This window comes from Oncorhynchus mykiss, chromosome 1, assembly GCF_013265735.2.
Source record: "Oncorhynchus mykiss isolate Arlee chromosome 1, USDA_OmykA_1.1, whole genome shotgun sequence".
Classification (NCBI taxonomy): domain Eukaryota; kingdom Metazoa; phylum Chordata; class Actinopteri; order Salmoniformes; family Salmonidae; genus Oncorhynchus; species Oncorhynchus mykiss.
This window is the reverse complement of record NC_048565.1, coordinates 58,833,572-58,850,808: the sequence shown is the minus strand read 5'-3', so window position 1 is coordinate 58,850,808 and position 17,237 is coordinate 58,833,572. Positions and strand designations below refer to the sequence as shown.

General features: G+C 40.5%; 2 protein-coding genes across 6 annotated transcripts in view; one reads left to right on the top strand and one right to left on the bottom strand.

Annotated features, from left to right (window-relative positions):
* The window catches only part of LOC110525667 (serum response factor), a 76,087-nt gene extending 63,539 nt beyond the window's left edge, over positions 1–12,548 (top strand). The window contains exons 4-8 of one of the 4 annotated variants that reach the window (XM_021606030.2): positions 5,291–5,452; positions 7,411–7,512; positions 7,759–7,887; positions 8,369–8,470; positions 9,988–12,548. In XM_021606030.2, the coding sequence (XP_021461705.1) occupies positions 5,291–5,452; positions 7,411–7,512; positions 7,759–7,887; positions 8,369–8,470; positions 9,988–10,025 (533 nt within the window). In that variant the 3' untranslated portion in view covers positions 10,026–12,548. Of the gene's footprint in view, positions 1–5,290; positions 5,453–7,410; positions 7,513–7,758; positions 7,930–8,368; positions 8,471–9,987 lie in introns of all 4 variants that reach the window. The other 3 variants (XM_021606005.2, XM_021606016.2, XM_021606023.2) reach the window with 3 other exon arrangements.
* A 61-nt stretch (positions 12,549–12,609) lies between these two features.
* fam160b1 (family with sequence similarity 160 member B1) overlaps positions 12,610–17,237 on the bottom strand; it is a 29,830-nt gene continuing 25,202 nt past the window's right edge. For both annotated transcript variants that reach the window (XM_036980882.1, XM_036980886.1), the window contains exon 18: positions 12,610–16,049. In XM_036980882.1, the coding sequence (XP_036836777.1) occupies positions 15,938–16,049 (112 nt within the window). In that variant the 3' untranslated portion in view covers positions 12,610–15,937. The remainder of the gene's footprint in view (positions 16,050–17,237) is intronic.

The window sequence follows — 17,237 nt, the reverse complement described above, 5'->3', positions numbered from 1 at the left end:
CTGATTCTCTGTAATAATGTTATGGGAATAATAATGCATTTTATTTTGGAAAGTGGTTTATTGCATCAAACAACATTTTCAGTCACCTCCTTGTCTGAAGGACAAGTAGATAAACAGGTAAATGTCAAGACCTGCGTGTTTTTTTTCTTCAAATGTCTCATGGAATGTAGGTATACATTTAACTCCACACATTGGCTGCTACTGTAGGCTGAATGATATAACTGATTTGTCCGTGTTAAAATGATATGGGATGCATTTTATCCATCGTTTTTTTTTATGGTAGGCCACTCTAGTAGGCCTACATTATGATCAAATAGCCACAGTAGCCTACTTGGCCACTGTTAAAACTAACTTTAAAAATAATAATATTACCAACCCATCCTCTTCGGAGGACAAATCTTTGAAAAAATGAAGAGAAAACAACCTAAATAATATCATAAGACCAGTCCTTTTTTAATGTCCATTACATGCAAGACATATTTCATGTTGTCCTCATTATATCCTGTTGTATTCCTGACAAAAAAAAGGTAGAAGGAAAAAGGAACATCGATTCTAACGACTGCAAGTAAAAATATGTCTTAGGCATCACACTGCCCATAAAGGAATACCCAAGTTTAACTTACAATCGACTCTGACACAGCCATGGCACGATAGCCAAAAATACATGCTGTACTGACAATCCAGAGTGAGTAAACCTGTAAAACCAACTCTCTCTCAACCCACACACATTTTGTTTTTTTATTCCAGGGTCGTTGCTCTATCACCGTAGCATTAATAGCTTTTATAGAAATATATAATATACCTTTCTCTCACTTAGAGAAGTGCTTCCATAAGCCAGTTATTGTAATGTGCTACCGTTAAATTTAATCACTTTATCCCAGTGTTAACCAGCCCGCCAGACACTAGAGACAACAACCCTGTTGACAATACCCAATCCATTTGCTGGTGTGTATCGGAACAATAATCATCATTTACATTTTTTACATTGAGATTTATTATTTTAAATGTAAAAGGGTAATAACACCAATTATTTTAGGAGCATATAGGCCTATTCCAATAAAGAACCTAGGCAGGTTTTTCATTATATAATCCTTTGTCCTAGCCCTATAATAAATCTATTCATATTTATTAAGTTTTATCTTAAAAGCGAATCGTTCCGATTCACATCGTCGAACAAGAGCACCACTATAGGAAAAGGGAAAGGAAATGGGGTCTACCTAGTCAGTTGTACAACTGAATGCATTCAACTGAAATGTGTCTGCCGCGTTTAACCCAACCCCTCTGAATCAGAGAGGTGCGGCGGGCTGCCATAATTGACATCCACGTCTTCAGAGCCCGGGGAACAGTGGGCTAACTGCCTTGCTCAGGTCAGAACGACAGGTTTTTACCTTGTCAGGTCGGGGATTCGATCCAGCAACTTTTCGGTTACTGGCCCAACGCTCTAACCACTATATATAACAGCTTTTAAGTCATAGTATACCCGACCTCTACAATTAGGCCATGTATCATATCAAACTAAAAAAACAACCTTGGTATTTCTAATGTATAATCTTCAAATTAAATAAATACAAATTCATAAAGAAAAAAGGTAATCCTTACCCATCTTCGCCTTCCCTTAAATCTAAACCTAATATTACGTCCATATAGTCCAAAATTCAATATTGCCTAAATAGAAAAAGGCTAAGTTCATCATACCCATTCTGCATTACCATAAATCCAACTTTATTTGAAGTCCATGTTTCCATACTGCATGAATAAACATAAATTAAGTTGTTAATGTAAAAATGTTTGGGGTAAAAAACAAATGAATCCATATTTGTACTGTGTAATGCAGTGCAAATATGTATCGGGACTACTTCAACAACAGGAGGTAGCTATATCACTCACAGCCACGTTGTAATCTTCCAAGTCCTTGAACATTTGGTTATTTACATATAATTTATCGACCACTAGACGAACATTCTGCTTCTCTGCTTGGAGCCTTTTGATATTGGGGTACAGGGCACGTCGTCTCCACTATTTCATGGGGAAATTGTTCATTAATAGAGGGGTGTTCTTCAATTCCCTACCCTGTGTTGTAACAAGGCAATTTTCATTTTGTAGTGGGTTAGCATAGCTACGATCGGACGGGACCTTCCCTCTGCTCTGCCACTGAAACGATGTGCCCTTTTGAAAATCAATGGTTTCCACCTGTTCGTCCATCATTTTGAGATTACGTTTCATGAACACCATGACTTTTTCCTCCGTTGACTGATAGTTTTTGTTTTCATCCTCCTTTATTCCCATTATAACAATATCATTTTCCATACTTCTGCTCTTTAGATCAAGTAATTTGGCTTTCATTGTTTTATTTTCATACCGTAGCCTCTCTGTAGAGTCCACGGTAGTTTTCAATATCTTATTATCCGCTCATATTTCTTCCATTTTATTACTGTAACCCATTCCTGTTTTTAAGACCTCAACCTCCCCCAGTAGCACAGGTAATATATCCAGTTTTATAACTGCTCGCTCATACTTGTAAGCAATGCTATCTTCTGGAGGCAGAGTTATAAAAACGTCCCCTTCCGATGTTAAAGTTGGAATTTTAGACGGCGGCTTCCCTTCAGTTTCGCTCGCAGAACTCGAGGAAGGGTCTTCTCTTGTTCACTTCGATGTATCCATTTCTTTTTTCGAGCATATCAAAATGCTGCTCAATAAATAGTTCCAGATTCTCTATATTATCCAGAATGCTTTTTTCATAGTTATCAGCTAATCCTCAATTTTTGTGATTAAAACTTCTTAGGGCTGAGATCCCGTTAACGGGATCGATATGACAACAGCCAGTGAAAGTGCAGGCGCCAAATTCAAACAACAGAAATCTCATAATTAAAATTACTCAAACATGCAAGTATCTTATACCATTTTAAAGGTAATCTTGTTGTTAATCCCACCACAGTGTCCGATTTCAAATAGGCTTTACAGCGAAAGCACCACAAACGATTATGTTAGGTCAGAGCCAAGTCACAGAAAAACAGCCATTTATCCAGCCAAAGAGTGGAGTCACAAAAATCAGAAATAGAGAGAGAATTAATAACTAACCTTTGATCTTCATCAAATGACACTCATAGGACTTCATGTTACACAATGCATGTATGTTTTGTTCGGTAAAGTTTATATTTATATCAAAAAATCTCATTATACATTGGTGCTTTAGGTTCAGTAGTTTCAAAAACAACTGGTAATTTTGCAGAGAACCACATCAATTTCCATAAATACTCGTAATAAACATTGATCAAAGATACAAGTGTTACACATGGAATTTTAGATCCACTTCTCCTTCATGCAACTGCTGTGTCAGATTTCAAAAAAGCTTTACGGAAAAAGCAAACTATGCAATAATCTGAGTACGGCGCTCAGAGCCCAACAAGCCAAAAAGATATCCGCCATATTGTGCAGTCAACAGAAGTCAGAAATAACATTATAAATATTCACTTACCTTTGATGATCTTCATCAGAATGCACTCCCAGGAATCCCAGTTCCACAATAAATGTTTGATTTGTTCGATAATGTCCATCATTTATGTCCAAATAGCTACTTTTGTTAGTGCGTTTTGTAAACAAATTCAAAGTCACGAAGCGCGTTCACTAGGAGCAGAAGAAATGTAAAAAAGTTCCGTTACAGTCCGTAGAAACATGTCAAACGATATATAGAATCAATCTTTAGGATGTTTTTAACATAAATCTTTAATAATGTTCAAACCGGAGAATTCCTTCGTCTTCAGAAAAGAAATGGAAAGGGAGCTACCTCTCATGTGAATGCGCGTGACCAGCTCGTGGCTGCTGGCAGACCTCTGACTCATTCCCCTCTATCATTCAGCCCCCCTTCAAAGGGGAAGCCTCAAACAAGTTTCTAAAGACGGTTGACATCTAGTGGAAGCCTTAGGAAGTGCAACATGACGAATATCTCACTGTATCTTCAATAGGGGCTGAGTTGAAAATCGACCAACCTCAGATTTCCCACTTCCTGGTTGGATTTTTTCTCAGGTTTTTCACCTGCCATATGAGTTCTGTTATACTCACAGACATCATTCAAACAGGTTTAGAAACTTCAATGTTTTCTATCCAAATATACTAATAATATGCATATATTAGTAACTGGGACTGAGGAACAGGCTGTTTACTCTGGGCACCTTATTCATCCAAGCTAATCAATACAACGCTGGCGTGGGTACATGGCGTGGGTACAGCCTCAGTGTTCACAGTAAACACGAGCTGGAAGTTGCACAGAATTTTCACAACATTCAAGTTTGCGCTTAGCAGACCTGTTTGGTTCTAGGGTATTTGAAAATAGTTTAAAATAGTATTTATAGGAAATTATTGAAATACTTCAAAATGTATTTGCTGATTTGGTTATTATTTAAAAATATATATATAATTTGAAAAAAAATATACAAATACTTGATTAAGCATGTATTTGAACCCAGATTTGGTCCGTCAACATGATTTCAATTTTAATAATCTTGCCACGACGTCGAGGTGGTTTGTGGCAGTAGCGTGACTTGCGTTTCCACTTAAACAGCTGTTTATATTTTGCCGCGTTTCACATCTCCAGGAAGCCCTTTCAGCTTGGTTATATTTGACATGTATTACAAAGCCCCAGTATCCACGAAGGGAACATCTACATCCAATGGGCTCATGCCTTTGATTTTCATTCTAGGAGAGGAATAATTAGGAGGTCCAACACAATGGCCATCCCCGAGTCGGCTGCCGATCTCTGCCTATAATTGGTCATGAATATTCAGTGAAGATTAGGCAGTTCAATTGTGAAATTATAATTTATTTTTAATTCATGGAGCCCCTGCTCAAACAGAGCCAGATGTGCCCCTTGTAATAGGATTTGCTATATTGATATTAAAAGAGATCAAATTAGTACAGGAGGTCCAGGTCTACTAGTAAAAATTACCATCAATTTAAGACATGAAATGGTAGCTGCTGTTACAGCCATGTAATACTGGGAAATAACCACCTTAAAGCTTAAGAAGTCTTAGTTTGATTTAAATAAAGGTAAAAAAAAATGTTAAAAAATGGTTCATGTAGTGGTGCAATCACAGACATTCTAAAGTATTGTTGTTGCCCTTGTTGTGATGTCTGCTTGTAGTGATAGTGTGGCTAACCGACTGAGTAGCGCAGAGATGTTGTTCTGGGTCCCGACGTAGCAGATCTTTGTCTCCGGCTTCCTTTCTCTCCCATTATGACAGCAGGCTGAATCTCTCTCACTCTCTCACTCACTCATCTTTTTTCCCTCCTGCAGCAGGCACTTCTCTCCCTCCCGGCACCCCCACCATTCCGCTCAGCCAGCTGCACCAGCACACCCTGGCCATCCCGGGACAGCGGGGCCAGAAGCTCACTGCATCACAACTGACACAGCAGGGCCAGCAGGCCGTCTTCCGATTCCCCGCTGCAGTCTCCCTAGGTCAGTCTGTCGAGAGAAAGAGACTAGTCTGTGTCTGTTGAGAGACTAGTTTGTCTGTAGGTCGACAGAGACAAGTTTTCCCCTTCTTCTATTAATGGGTAAGCGGGCATCCCGGAGCTCTGTAAGGGAAGTCCCTGCCCCCAGTTGTTTTTTGAGATTCGCAGGATGATAAGGTTGGTGTCTTGTGGGCTTTATAAAACACATTGGGGGGGGGGGGGGGGTTGGGTATAGGCCTTGCTACATATTTCCATAAAGAACTGGTATTCATGTTTTATTGGTGTGGATGTAGTTAGTTATGGTCTGATTTGTGCTCTGGAAAAAAGTTGGGAGGCTTGTCTGTCTGTCTGGCTGCAGAGGGGGGTGTACAGTTGTGGCCAAAAGTTTTGAGAATGACACAAATATTAATTTCCACAACGTTTGCTGCTTCAGTGTCTATAGATTTTTTTTGTCTGATGTTACTATGGAATACTGAAGTATAATTACAAGCCTTTCGTAAATGTCAAAGGCTTTTATTGACAATTACAGGAAGTTGATGCAAAGAGTCAATATTTGCAGTGTTAACCCTTCTTTTTCAAGACCTCTGCAATCCGCCCTGGCATGCTGTCAGTTATCTTCTGGGCCACTGATGGCAGCCCATTCTTGCATAATCAATGCTTGGAGTTTGTCAGAATTTGTGGGTTTTTGTTTGTCCACCCGCCTTTTGAGGATTGACCACAAGTTCTCAATGGGATTAAGGTCTGGGGAGTTTCCTGGCCATGGACCCAAAATATTGATGTTTTGTTCCCCGAGCCACTTAGTTATCACTTTTTCCTTATGGCAAAGTGCTCCATCATGCTGGAAAAGGCATTGTTCGTCATCAAACTGTTCCTGGATGGATGGGAAAAGTTGCTCTCGGAGGATGTGTTGGTACCATTCTTTATTCCATTCTGTATTCTTAGGCAAAATTGTGAGTGAGCCCACTCCCTTGGCTGAGAAGCAACCCCACACATGAATGGTCTCAGGATGCTTTACTGTTGGCATGACACAGGACTGATGGTAGCGCTCACCTTGTCTTCTCCGGACAAGCTTTTTTCCGGATGCCCCAAACATTCGGAAAGGGGATTCATCAGAGAAAATGACTTTATCCCAGTCCTCAGCAGTCCAATCCCTGTACATTTTGCAGAATACCAGTCTGTCCCTGATGTTTTTCCTGGAGAGAAGTATCTTCTTTGCTGCCCTTCTTGACACCAGGCCATCCTCCAAAAGTCTTCGCCTCACTGTGCGTGCAGATGCACTCACACCTGCCTGCTGCCATTCCTGAGCAAGCTCTGTACTGGTGGTGCCCCGATCCCGCAGCTGAATCAACTTTAGGAGACGGTCCTTCTTCACAACAATTGACCCGCTCTCCTTGAAGTTCTTGATGGTCCGATAAATGGTTGATTTAGGTGCAATCTTACTGGCAGCAATATCCTTGCCTGTGAAGCCCTTTTTGTGCAAAGCAATGATGATGGCACGTCTTTCCTTGCAGGTAACCATGGTTGACAGAGGAAGAGCAATGATTCCAAGCACCACCCTCCTTTTGAAGCTTCCAGTCTGTTATTCAAACTCAATCAGCATGACAGAGTGATCTCCAGCCTTGTCCTCGTCAACACTCACACCTGTGTTAACGACATGATGTCAGCTGATGTCAGCTGGTCCTTTTGTGGCAGGGCTGAAATGCAGTGGAAATGTTTTAGGGGATTCAGTTCATTTGCAATTTATATTTGTGTCATTCTCAAAACTTTTGGCCACAACTGTACAAGGAATAACAGGCATGAGGCAGGCATGAACTTTAGTTGACTGTACATAGGTGTATGAAACCATGTCCAAAACTGTATGGGGCAAACTAATATTCCTACCATTTATAAGAGTTCCGACAGAATATTAGAATAGTGTACAGGTGAGTGATCAGCTGTTTTGTGTTGCCTGTTCCCCTCCAGGGGGAGGGATGACCCAGCAGCTGCAGGCCATCCAGGTGCACCCCACCACACACACCAACAGCAGCAGCTCGGAGATCTCCCAGACCTCGACTGTCTCCACTGGTAACTCTCCTCTGTCTAGCACAGGGCTGTACAACCCTGGTTATGTGTGATAAGTTAGACTCTGGATAGAGCTTATCTCTCTTGAGTGAGCGGAAGGTTGTACTCTACCATACTGTTATGAGGGGTCAACTTCAGTTGAACAGAATTGAATTTTCCCTCAGTGATACAGTGCCATCTGGTGGGCAATGTCTCTTCTAAACTTCTTACTTTGTCTTATACACTAATATCTTTTCCCCACTCCCCCAGCGACCATTGTCACATCGTCTGTGCCCACGTCCATGGCGGGGCACATGATGTACACCAGCCCCCACACAGTGATGTACGCGTCCAGCCCCTCGGCCATGCAGGTGTCCCACGGACAGGGCCAGGACACAGGTGAGACCACGCTTGACTACAGTAGGCTACGCTGGGACACAGGTGAGGCTACACTGGCTGTGGGTTGATGGGGGAGGTTGATTGATATATGATTCAGACCTCAGTTCAATTAGTATTTTTTTCTTTCATTTTTTTTTTTTAGCTGGGTGTGTTGAGTTTAACCTATGAAATGCTCCAAAAGGTGCAACCTATCCTATCTGGCATTCCAGGCAGGCTTAATCAAATGCTCAAAGGATGAAAACGCATACTGTTTTAACCCAGATCTGGTATGAATATAGCTATATAGTCGGGAGGTTGACTGACAGGCTAGTGTGTTTGACCCCGACCCAAAGTGAGGTGGTATAGCCTATACAGCATGCACATAGTCTCTGTATATATTCAGTGGTACAATGTTAGTCTCTGTATATATTCAGTGGTAAAATGTTAGTTTAGATAAGAGGGCTGTGTTCATGTTTGTATGTGTCCGTCTCTCTCTGGCTAGGTGCTGTCCCTCAGGTATTCCTTACGGCACCCTCGGGCACCATGCAGATCCCTGTTTCTGCAGTGCAGCTACACCCAGTACGGCAAGACCTACATTTTACAAGTGAAACTCTCATATTCTCTCTGCAACCAGCATGCCACTGACATGCACTAATGCATCCGGACAGAGCACTGTTTATCACTGTGGAGGGGAGGGTTTGGCCTGACTCCTGTACTGTTACTGTATGTGGACTCCTATGACATTTGGGGCTCCAGAGTGGTGCAGTGGTCTAAGACACTGCATCTCAGTGCTGGAGATGTCACAGACCCTGGTTCAATCCCGGGCTGTATCACAACAGGCTGTGATCGGGAGTCCCATAGGGCGGCGCACAGTTGGCCCAGTGTCGTCAGGGTTAGGGGAGGGTTTGGCCTGGGGTAGACTGTCATTGTAAAATAAGAACTTGGCCAACACTGGGCCAACTGCGCCGCGACTTGACAACCGTTAAATAAAAATTAAAATCATGTTTGGACAACACTGCACGGAACATTATTGAAAGCCATATGTTCTTTGGAAGACTTTTTTATTTGTATTGAGGAAGTCATTCAAAGTCACGCAGGATTGAGATTTCAATAGATTGGCTTTTTTATAGAGGTGAATGTGAGTGAATGACTAAAGTTTAGGAACAGAATATAATCCATTGTGTTTCACAGAGCCTTAGTTGGAGTACAATAGCTACCGTACACTATAACAACACAAATGACCAAACTCATGCAAAGTGATGCTTTTAGAAAGAGCTTTCTTATCAAAAATAGAGGATTTTAGTTAATCAATTTAATGTCAATAATTGTGTGCTTAGGCAGCAGGGTTGGGGTCAATTCAGGAAGTACACACAAATTAAAATTCTCTTCAATGCTTTTCAATTAGGAGCATTTTGAATTTGAATTTGGTTTACTTCCTGAATTACCTAGAATTGAAATGGAATTGACCCCAACCATGTTAGGCAGGTGTATTGTCTGGCAATAGGCTACTCAACAGTGCAAATTAAGGCATGCAAAGTGGAACCAAAGATTTTTTATAATTAACCCAAAATAGACCACAGCCTGTCGTTTCCAATGGGAGCAAATTAATCATAGTGGGCAGAACAAGCAAGGAGGTGGGCAGAGCCAAGCATGAGCTAGTGAGATCCTATTGCCTCGTTCTGGCATGTATTTGTATATTTCCGTTGGGCAACGCCTACTCTGTCAAGTGCACGTGTGCAATAACTCAATTCGCCCTTGCACTCCTAAACAATGACATTTAAAAGCAACTTTGGCAAAGTGTAAAGTCTACAAAACTGTTTTAGGAACAGAACTGTATTGATATCAACCGTTTCATCGATGAGAAAATTCGTAGAATGTCGGGCAAAATCCATCTTCTCCCCCTGGCGGCCACTGGGATTCCTCTCATCACCATATTTGGTGCTGAGTGGAAATGTAAACTGAATGGTTCAGATTTATACATCTAGCTCATTGTTCTATCTGTGGTGGACCCATGCTGAGCATAGAGTTATGTTCTCTCTTCTTTTTCAATGTCACTTTAATTTTCTTTGACTTTGATTGGTCTTCAGTGGCACATGCTGATGTTGATGTGCTGTGTTGCAGATGGTGATTGGTCAGCAGTTGAGCAGCAGCAGCAGTAACCTGACAGAGCTGCAGGTGGTCAGCCTGGACACCACCCAGAACACTAAGAACGACTGACAGACACACTGAGGCCCAGACATCTCTATTTATTGATGCCTTCCATCAGCATTTCATTTTACAGCTCTGTGGGTTGCATTTACATTACAATTATGTATGTATGCACACGCATGGAAGGGTATGTGTGTCGCTAAGCTTTGTATGTGAGTAGATGTTTGAAAATACGTATGTATTCATTCACTAAAGCATAGAAAGGAATTGAGATATTCACTAAATCCTCCTTTTGGAATACCTTGTCTATAGTATTATTTTTTTGGGGGGGGGGTGGGGGTCTGTAATTATTTGTCAAGTGCACATGATGCAGGTGCTGCAGCTCCACACGTCAGCCAAAGAGACATTTTTGTGTGTGTGTGTGTGTGTGTGTGTGTGTGTGTGCGCGTAAACGTGGGATTTATAAATGGGAAGGGTATGGTGGCTTTGGGGTTAAAGACATTTGTAAATGTACATAATTATTTTTTAATTGAATCAAATTGTATTTTTTGCCTGTTTGTGCGATGGCATATAGTTGTTTTGTATATGCAAGTAATTTGCATATAGAATAAATTAATTATTTATACACTATGTACACCTGCTCTTTCATGACATACACTGACCAGGTGAAAGCTATGATCCCTTATTGATGTCACTTGTTAAATCCACTCCAATCAGTGTAGATGAAGGTGAGGAGACATGTTAAAGAAGGATTTTAAGCCTTGAGACAATTGAGACATGGATTGTGTATGTGTGCCATTGAGGGTGAATGGGCAAGACTAAAGATTTAAGTGCCTTTGAACGGGCTATGGTAGTAGGTGGCAGGCGCACCAGTTTGTGTTAAGAACTGCTGGGTTTTTCACGCGCAACAGTTTTGCGTGTGTTTCAATAATAGTCCACCACCCAAAGGACATCCAGCCAACTTGACCCAACTGTGGGAAGCATTGGAGTCAACAAGGGCCAACTTCCCTGTGGAACGCTTCCATGTAGAGTCCATGACCTGAAAAATTGAGGCTGTTCTGAGGGCTATTTCTTATAGTTGGCGAACTAGATAATGTATTCTGAAGCGTAAAATATATTCTGGTAAAAATGTATAATTGAATTATTTAAATTGAGTTAGCTGGATAAGCGGATCCTGCGTTGTGAAATATAAGCCAGCTTGTGCCAAACTGACTGACAAGGGTGACATCTTTCTAGAATGAATCACAATGACCTCTTCACACCTTGCCAGTCACAGTGCTGAAGGACTGCGTCTACTGGTGCCTGTATGGCCATGTAGGTTACTGAAAGTTATTTTCGCTAGTCTGGGCAGTTGGTAGCAGGGCACTAGCAAGCTGTGTCGGTTAAGAATAATGCCAGGGTAAAACACTGAACTTAATGGTTTTCTGCTATTCTCATTTAGCTGAAATAAAAAGGGTATTTTCTCTAGGTGTCAGTACTGTATGAAGGGTTTGTTAGTCTCCTTATAACCATACCTGGATTCATGTATTATATATGCTTAATTATGCTAGGTGGGTGGGGTTTGCACTTTTGAGACTTTTATATTGGTTCCATCACAACAGGCAGGCTCAATCAAGCACAACTTATGTATATGAACCCAGGTCTGCTTATAACATGGTTGAGCAATCAACCAAAAAATCTATACAATGTCATATTGCCTCTGAACCATTTAAACATGCTATGTTTTCTTAGGAATTTACATGTAACTGTGTTCATGAAGAATAGTGAGGTTTTAAAGGGTACTTCAAAAAGTTAGTTAACCCAGTTAATCCACTACAAGTTTTAAAGGAAGCCTTATATAACTTCATAGTATTTATTTGGAGAAATAATGGTATTTTACCCAGTTAGGACCCACTTTACCAAGGTGGATTGGGGATAGTGAGAGCACCATTTTCTCTCTACCAACAGGGCCTCTTTTTCATAGTTGTGGGTTTACGTTCTCATGAAGGGAATTGAAATGCCTGTTTATTCTGCAAACCATCACGCAAGAGCCTTGGACCTTAGCTTTTACTGTACATTAAACTCATGTATTTCTCCCATCCCAGGAAATTGTTTCTCCAGTCAGTGGAATATTTTTGTGTATATATGGACAGAGCTGACAATGTATTGAGCAAGTTCATGCAATGCTTTTTTTTCCTTTGAATTTGCAATCAAAGGCCAAGATTCAAGCCGATCATGTTTGTAGACATTGCGTCTTTTAAAGGCAATGTTGCGGAGATCACGTTCAGATTTCGACCGCTCAATTGGAAATTCTTTAATGTCAAGGTTTTGGATGGAATCCCAGCCAAAGTCTTGTGGGTTAGAAGCTGACACTTGTTATCTCAGATTCTTCTAATGGATCTCAAAAAAAAAAAACTTTTAAAAAAGGAGATAATGGAAGTGCAGTCATGGTAAAAATATTAAATGGTTATTTTGTGCAGTTTTGTTTTCGTACTTTTGAATCTAAACGTCACCATATGTACAAAACTTTTGTAATAAAAACTAATTAAACCTTCCAATGCATTTTGTCCATAATCCAATTTGTTAAATTTGATTCAACAATAACAACCAAACAACTTGATGAATAAAGCTGTATTTTTATTGGGGACGGAAGATGTTAAACAAAGCCATAATGTCCTGTATGATTTCTCACACACACCGAAAAGTAGCACGCATAAACCAGAAATGGCAGATGAGAATGAAAACGTGATGCCCCTGAGTGTATGAGAGAAACTGCAGAAAAGAACCCACCCTGTCGGCGATAGTTACTTTCGAGACACTGATCATGAGCATCAAGAGGCGTGATGAGGAATGAGCATGCAACTTAATATTACATTTAAATACCATTGCACTAATCACAGAATAAATCATACTGGTCAAGAAAAAGTCCAAAAAGGTAACCCATTTCACACCCAGTTTTAGGTTAACAATTAAATGCAGCAAACATGTTTTACCAAAGATATACAGTGATTGGTCTAAGCGGATACAGAACAGGAAAATAAACTAAGTTGGCATCAGATTTTTTGAATACTAGACTCTTGCACCCAGACAAGGAAATACAGTATGCCTTTCACAAATAGAGCATCCAATGTGTGACAAACAAACCCAAGCCAAGCAGTGAAACCATTAATGTCACAATGTGAAGTAAGGCATCATTGTATTTCCTTGTCAGTGTCTTCAGAAGAGGAGCAAAGTGCTGACTGCTAAGAAATCATCATGGATGGGAAGGGAGCCTGGTCACAGATCTGTTTGTGCAGTCTTCCCAACTCCTATGGTCATTAGTGTGACAATGGCCATAGGAGTTGGTCCAAAAGGCACAAACAGATTTGGTCCTAGGCTAGGAGAGAGATGCTGCTTTCATAATTACAATAAATGATATGCATGCATTTACACCTGGCAAATATTACTATTGTACACGTATAGCCTATATACACAGGTACAGAAAGGTTGATCACAAAATGTGCATGATTAAGAATAAAAAAATGTTTTTCATCCATTAAAGTAGACAAGTCACTCCTGAAAGGTGCATCCTAATATTTTTTGGGGAGTTCATGATACAAAAAAAAAAAAAAAAAAAACTAAAAAAGCTTTTTAGTATTGGTATATGTACAACATATGAACAAGAATGAAGACGATGTGCAAATCTGATTTCATGCAAACGTTTGCATAATTAGGCCAGAGGGGTATACTACAATGCAGGACAACCAAGGTAGACAGCTAACTTTAATCAAAATGAAATAACGTATTATCTGGTTCATTTATAAAGCTAAAACGGTCAAATGGGTTGTTCGTGGAATCAATCAGGTGTCCATATCTTCCTAGAGATTTATCCAGATAACATTCAAACAAGTTAGCTGGCTAACAAGGATCCTATTTTGTGACATACTCCCCCAGGTGCTGTATAGGGAAGCCAACTTGCTCTGTCAACTTAGCAGGAACAACAGCTCTAGCCACTAAGTTCAGTGTCCCGGCTAATGTGGAGTATTTCAAACTCCTGACCTCATGGAGATTCATCCAGCCTGCAAGCAGCAAGCATTCACACAGACACACACCGACACACTCATCCCCTATAACACAACCACACACACACTGGGCACCATCCATGTACAAACCCAAAGCGTTCAGGCAAGCAACACATCCCCAGCACCGGTTTTGTCGTGTAGTTCCCTAATTCAGACCGATTAAAATAATGAAGTGTCCTTTCCTCTGCGTCATCAAAGATCATGCTGGAAAACAATACTATTGGTAAATGAAATACCTCTTATGGAAACACTGTGTGTATCCAATTGCATTTATAAAATGATAGCTTACGAAGGAACATATCAAATTCATGTACTGTGTTCCCATACATTTACATGTAGGCCTACATGCCACAATGTAAGCTAACCAAGACAGAATTATTTATGTAATAGGACCACTTTGAGGACCTCCCAACCCCAAAATTAAGATTACCTCCTATAAATAAACAAGTAATGAATAACATGTAAGATCGCTGAAAGATGGCCATGCCACTACACTAGTACAGATTAAAAGACAACATAAGTGTACAATGTAGCAGAGAACATTTTGAAACTGCAATAATGATTACTGTATTAAACGATAACATTGTCACAGAGGCAAAAGAAGAAGAAATGCGGCGTCACTTTCCTCAAAAGCCGACGAAGGTCCAAAAAGAAAGCAAAGATTCTGATATATGTAATGAGTGCAAATGTACATAGAAGTCCATGTCCAAATCCAGTTTGTTTTTCAGGATCCACATTCTACACAATGTGATGTCACATTACTCTATAATGTTATCCCATTGCTAGTGAGGTTGACGGTGCAAACAATGAGAAATACACAACCATTGACATGGTTAGGTAGGTAGCCTGAGCAATGTTAACACGAACATCTCCACGGTGAAGTTTACTAGTCAGGGACAATTCAAAACTTGACACATTTTCTGCAAATTAAGTTGCATTGAGAGTTCCTTGTCTACCTTGTCTATTAAATTGGTTAAAAATGGTTCTTTCTTTCTTTAAAAATGCATATCTGACAGTTAAAAAGGCAACCTGAAAGAAACTGTGAAAATAAATACAGGGACTTTCCACTTCTGCCACACCGTGACTAGTATCTTATTATCTCAGACACTACAGTGAACTTCTCCATACATTTTTTGTTTGTTAAATAAGAACATTTTACATTGTATTGTATGTACTTTTCTTTTTAACGAATCGGGTGAATTACCTGATTTTGGTAAGCAATATGGGTGCTAATTAGAGGGGCTATCTTGTCCACAGATTTTTTGTGATTTGACATTGATAATCTGACAGAAGAAGAATATATTAGAGATGTGGGCTAAAGATAAAATGTTTCACTAGGAAACAAACCTCCTGAAAGAGTGACTGAAAAGGCGTAATAATCCAACACTAAGGCATTGACGCTTACAAACAGCAGAGTATGAAAAAAAATTAAATTACTACACACATACAGAAAACACATTTCTCTCCCTATGACACACATAGTGAAGGGGTGATCATATTTGTTTAGGTTGGCGAGAAAGACAGAAAGGCGAGAGAGAGAGAGAGAGAGCACGCAGGGACTCTGCAGGCCTTGCCCAGCTCAAACCATCTTGAGAATGTCCCCTCTCCTACCGCATCCATCCACACATCCTCTTCCTCACCCTGAAAGCCTCTAGCCCCAGATTGCCAGCCTTACTGTTGTTCTGGTTAGGGCATGGGGCAAAATGCTTTATCTGTAGTCCCAAGACATTTGATGAAACATATCCTGCTTACAGTATGTCTTTGGGGCACAATCGATTTTAGGGATGACCAGTGGAAAGTAACCAGTCGTTTGTTGATCCTGTCCTCTCCCTGCCCGCACTCCCCTCCCCCCACCCCAGTCCTGGCCTGTCTGGCCGGTTGGATTAGGGGGAGGTGGAGGCAGACGCGTGGAACTTGACAAAGGCAATGGCAGCCAGCTCCTTGCAGAACTCCTCCAGTACAATCACCCCCTCCAGCAGGGTCATGTGGTCGATGCTACATGGGAAAGACCAGGCAGGCACAGTGTCAAATTTCAACACATCCCCTTCAATCAAATACTTTGGTCTACCTGAACTAGGCCTAAAATGTGTTTATGTGGCCAATGCTACACAGAAAAGGGGAAGGGACAGGGGTTGGTTGAGGGTTGGGGAATGCTGTCAACATGGCCACTCCTCTTTAAATGTGTCACTTATTGTGTCAAGCCACACCCCGCCACACAAAAAAATGGAGCAAAAGTAATAAAGTTTTGGGGAAACATTCCATACAAACCATTTCGTACCATGATTACGGATAATCCTGGACGAATCGTGAATAAATAATAATGATTATTTGCGATTCATTCAGGATTATCCATAATCATGGAGGCATCCACATTAATGTAGAAGTGTTAAGAAATCATATATTATCATTTACAAGAAGGACTCCAAAATGACAAATTTCATGATTTACCATTCATTTCCATTGGGCAACAAATGATCTGAAACCAGTGGAGGCTGCTAAAGGGGAGGACGGCTCAAAATAATGGCTGGAACGGAGCGAATGGAATGCCATCAAACACGTGGAAAACATGTGGTTGATGTATTTGATACCCTTCCACTCATGCCATTACCACAAGCTCGTTCTCCCCGATTAAGGTGCCACCAACCTCCTGCGTCTGAAACACAACCAAAACTAACTGCAAATACATCCAACAAGTTTGTAGAGTCACACCCTTGATGTAGTCATTGCATGCTAGGAATATGAGACCAAATACTAAACTTTGGACTATTTTCATTTTAAGAATCTTTAGGGCTTTCAAAACATTTGGAACGGTGCCTTTGAGAGAAAATAAAGTATTACTTGTTAAAGAACATACAGTGGGGCAAAAAAGTATTTAGTCAGCCACCAATTGTGCAAGTTCTCCCACTTAAAAATATGAGAGAGGCCTGTAATGTTCATCATAGGTACACTTCAACTATGACAGACAAAATGAGAAAAAAAAAATCAAGAAAATCACATTGTAGGATTTTTAATGAATTTATTTTCAAATAATGGTGGAAAATAAGTATTTGGTCAATAACAAAAGTTTATTTCAATACTTTGTTGTATACCCTTTGTTGGCAATGACAGAGGTCAAATGTTTTCTTTAAGTCTTCACAAGGTTCACACACACTGTTGCTGGTATTTTGGCCCATTCCTCCATGC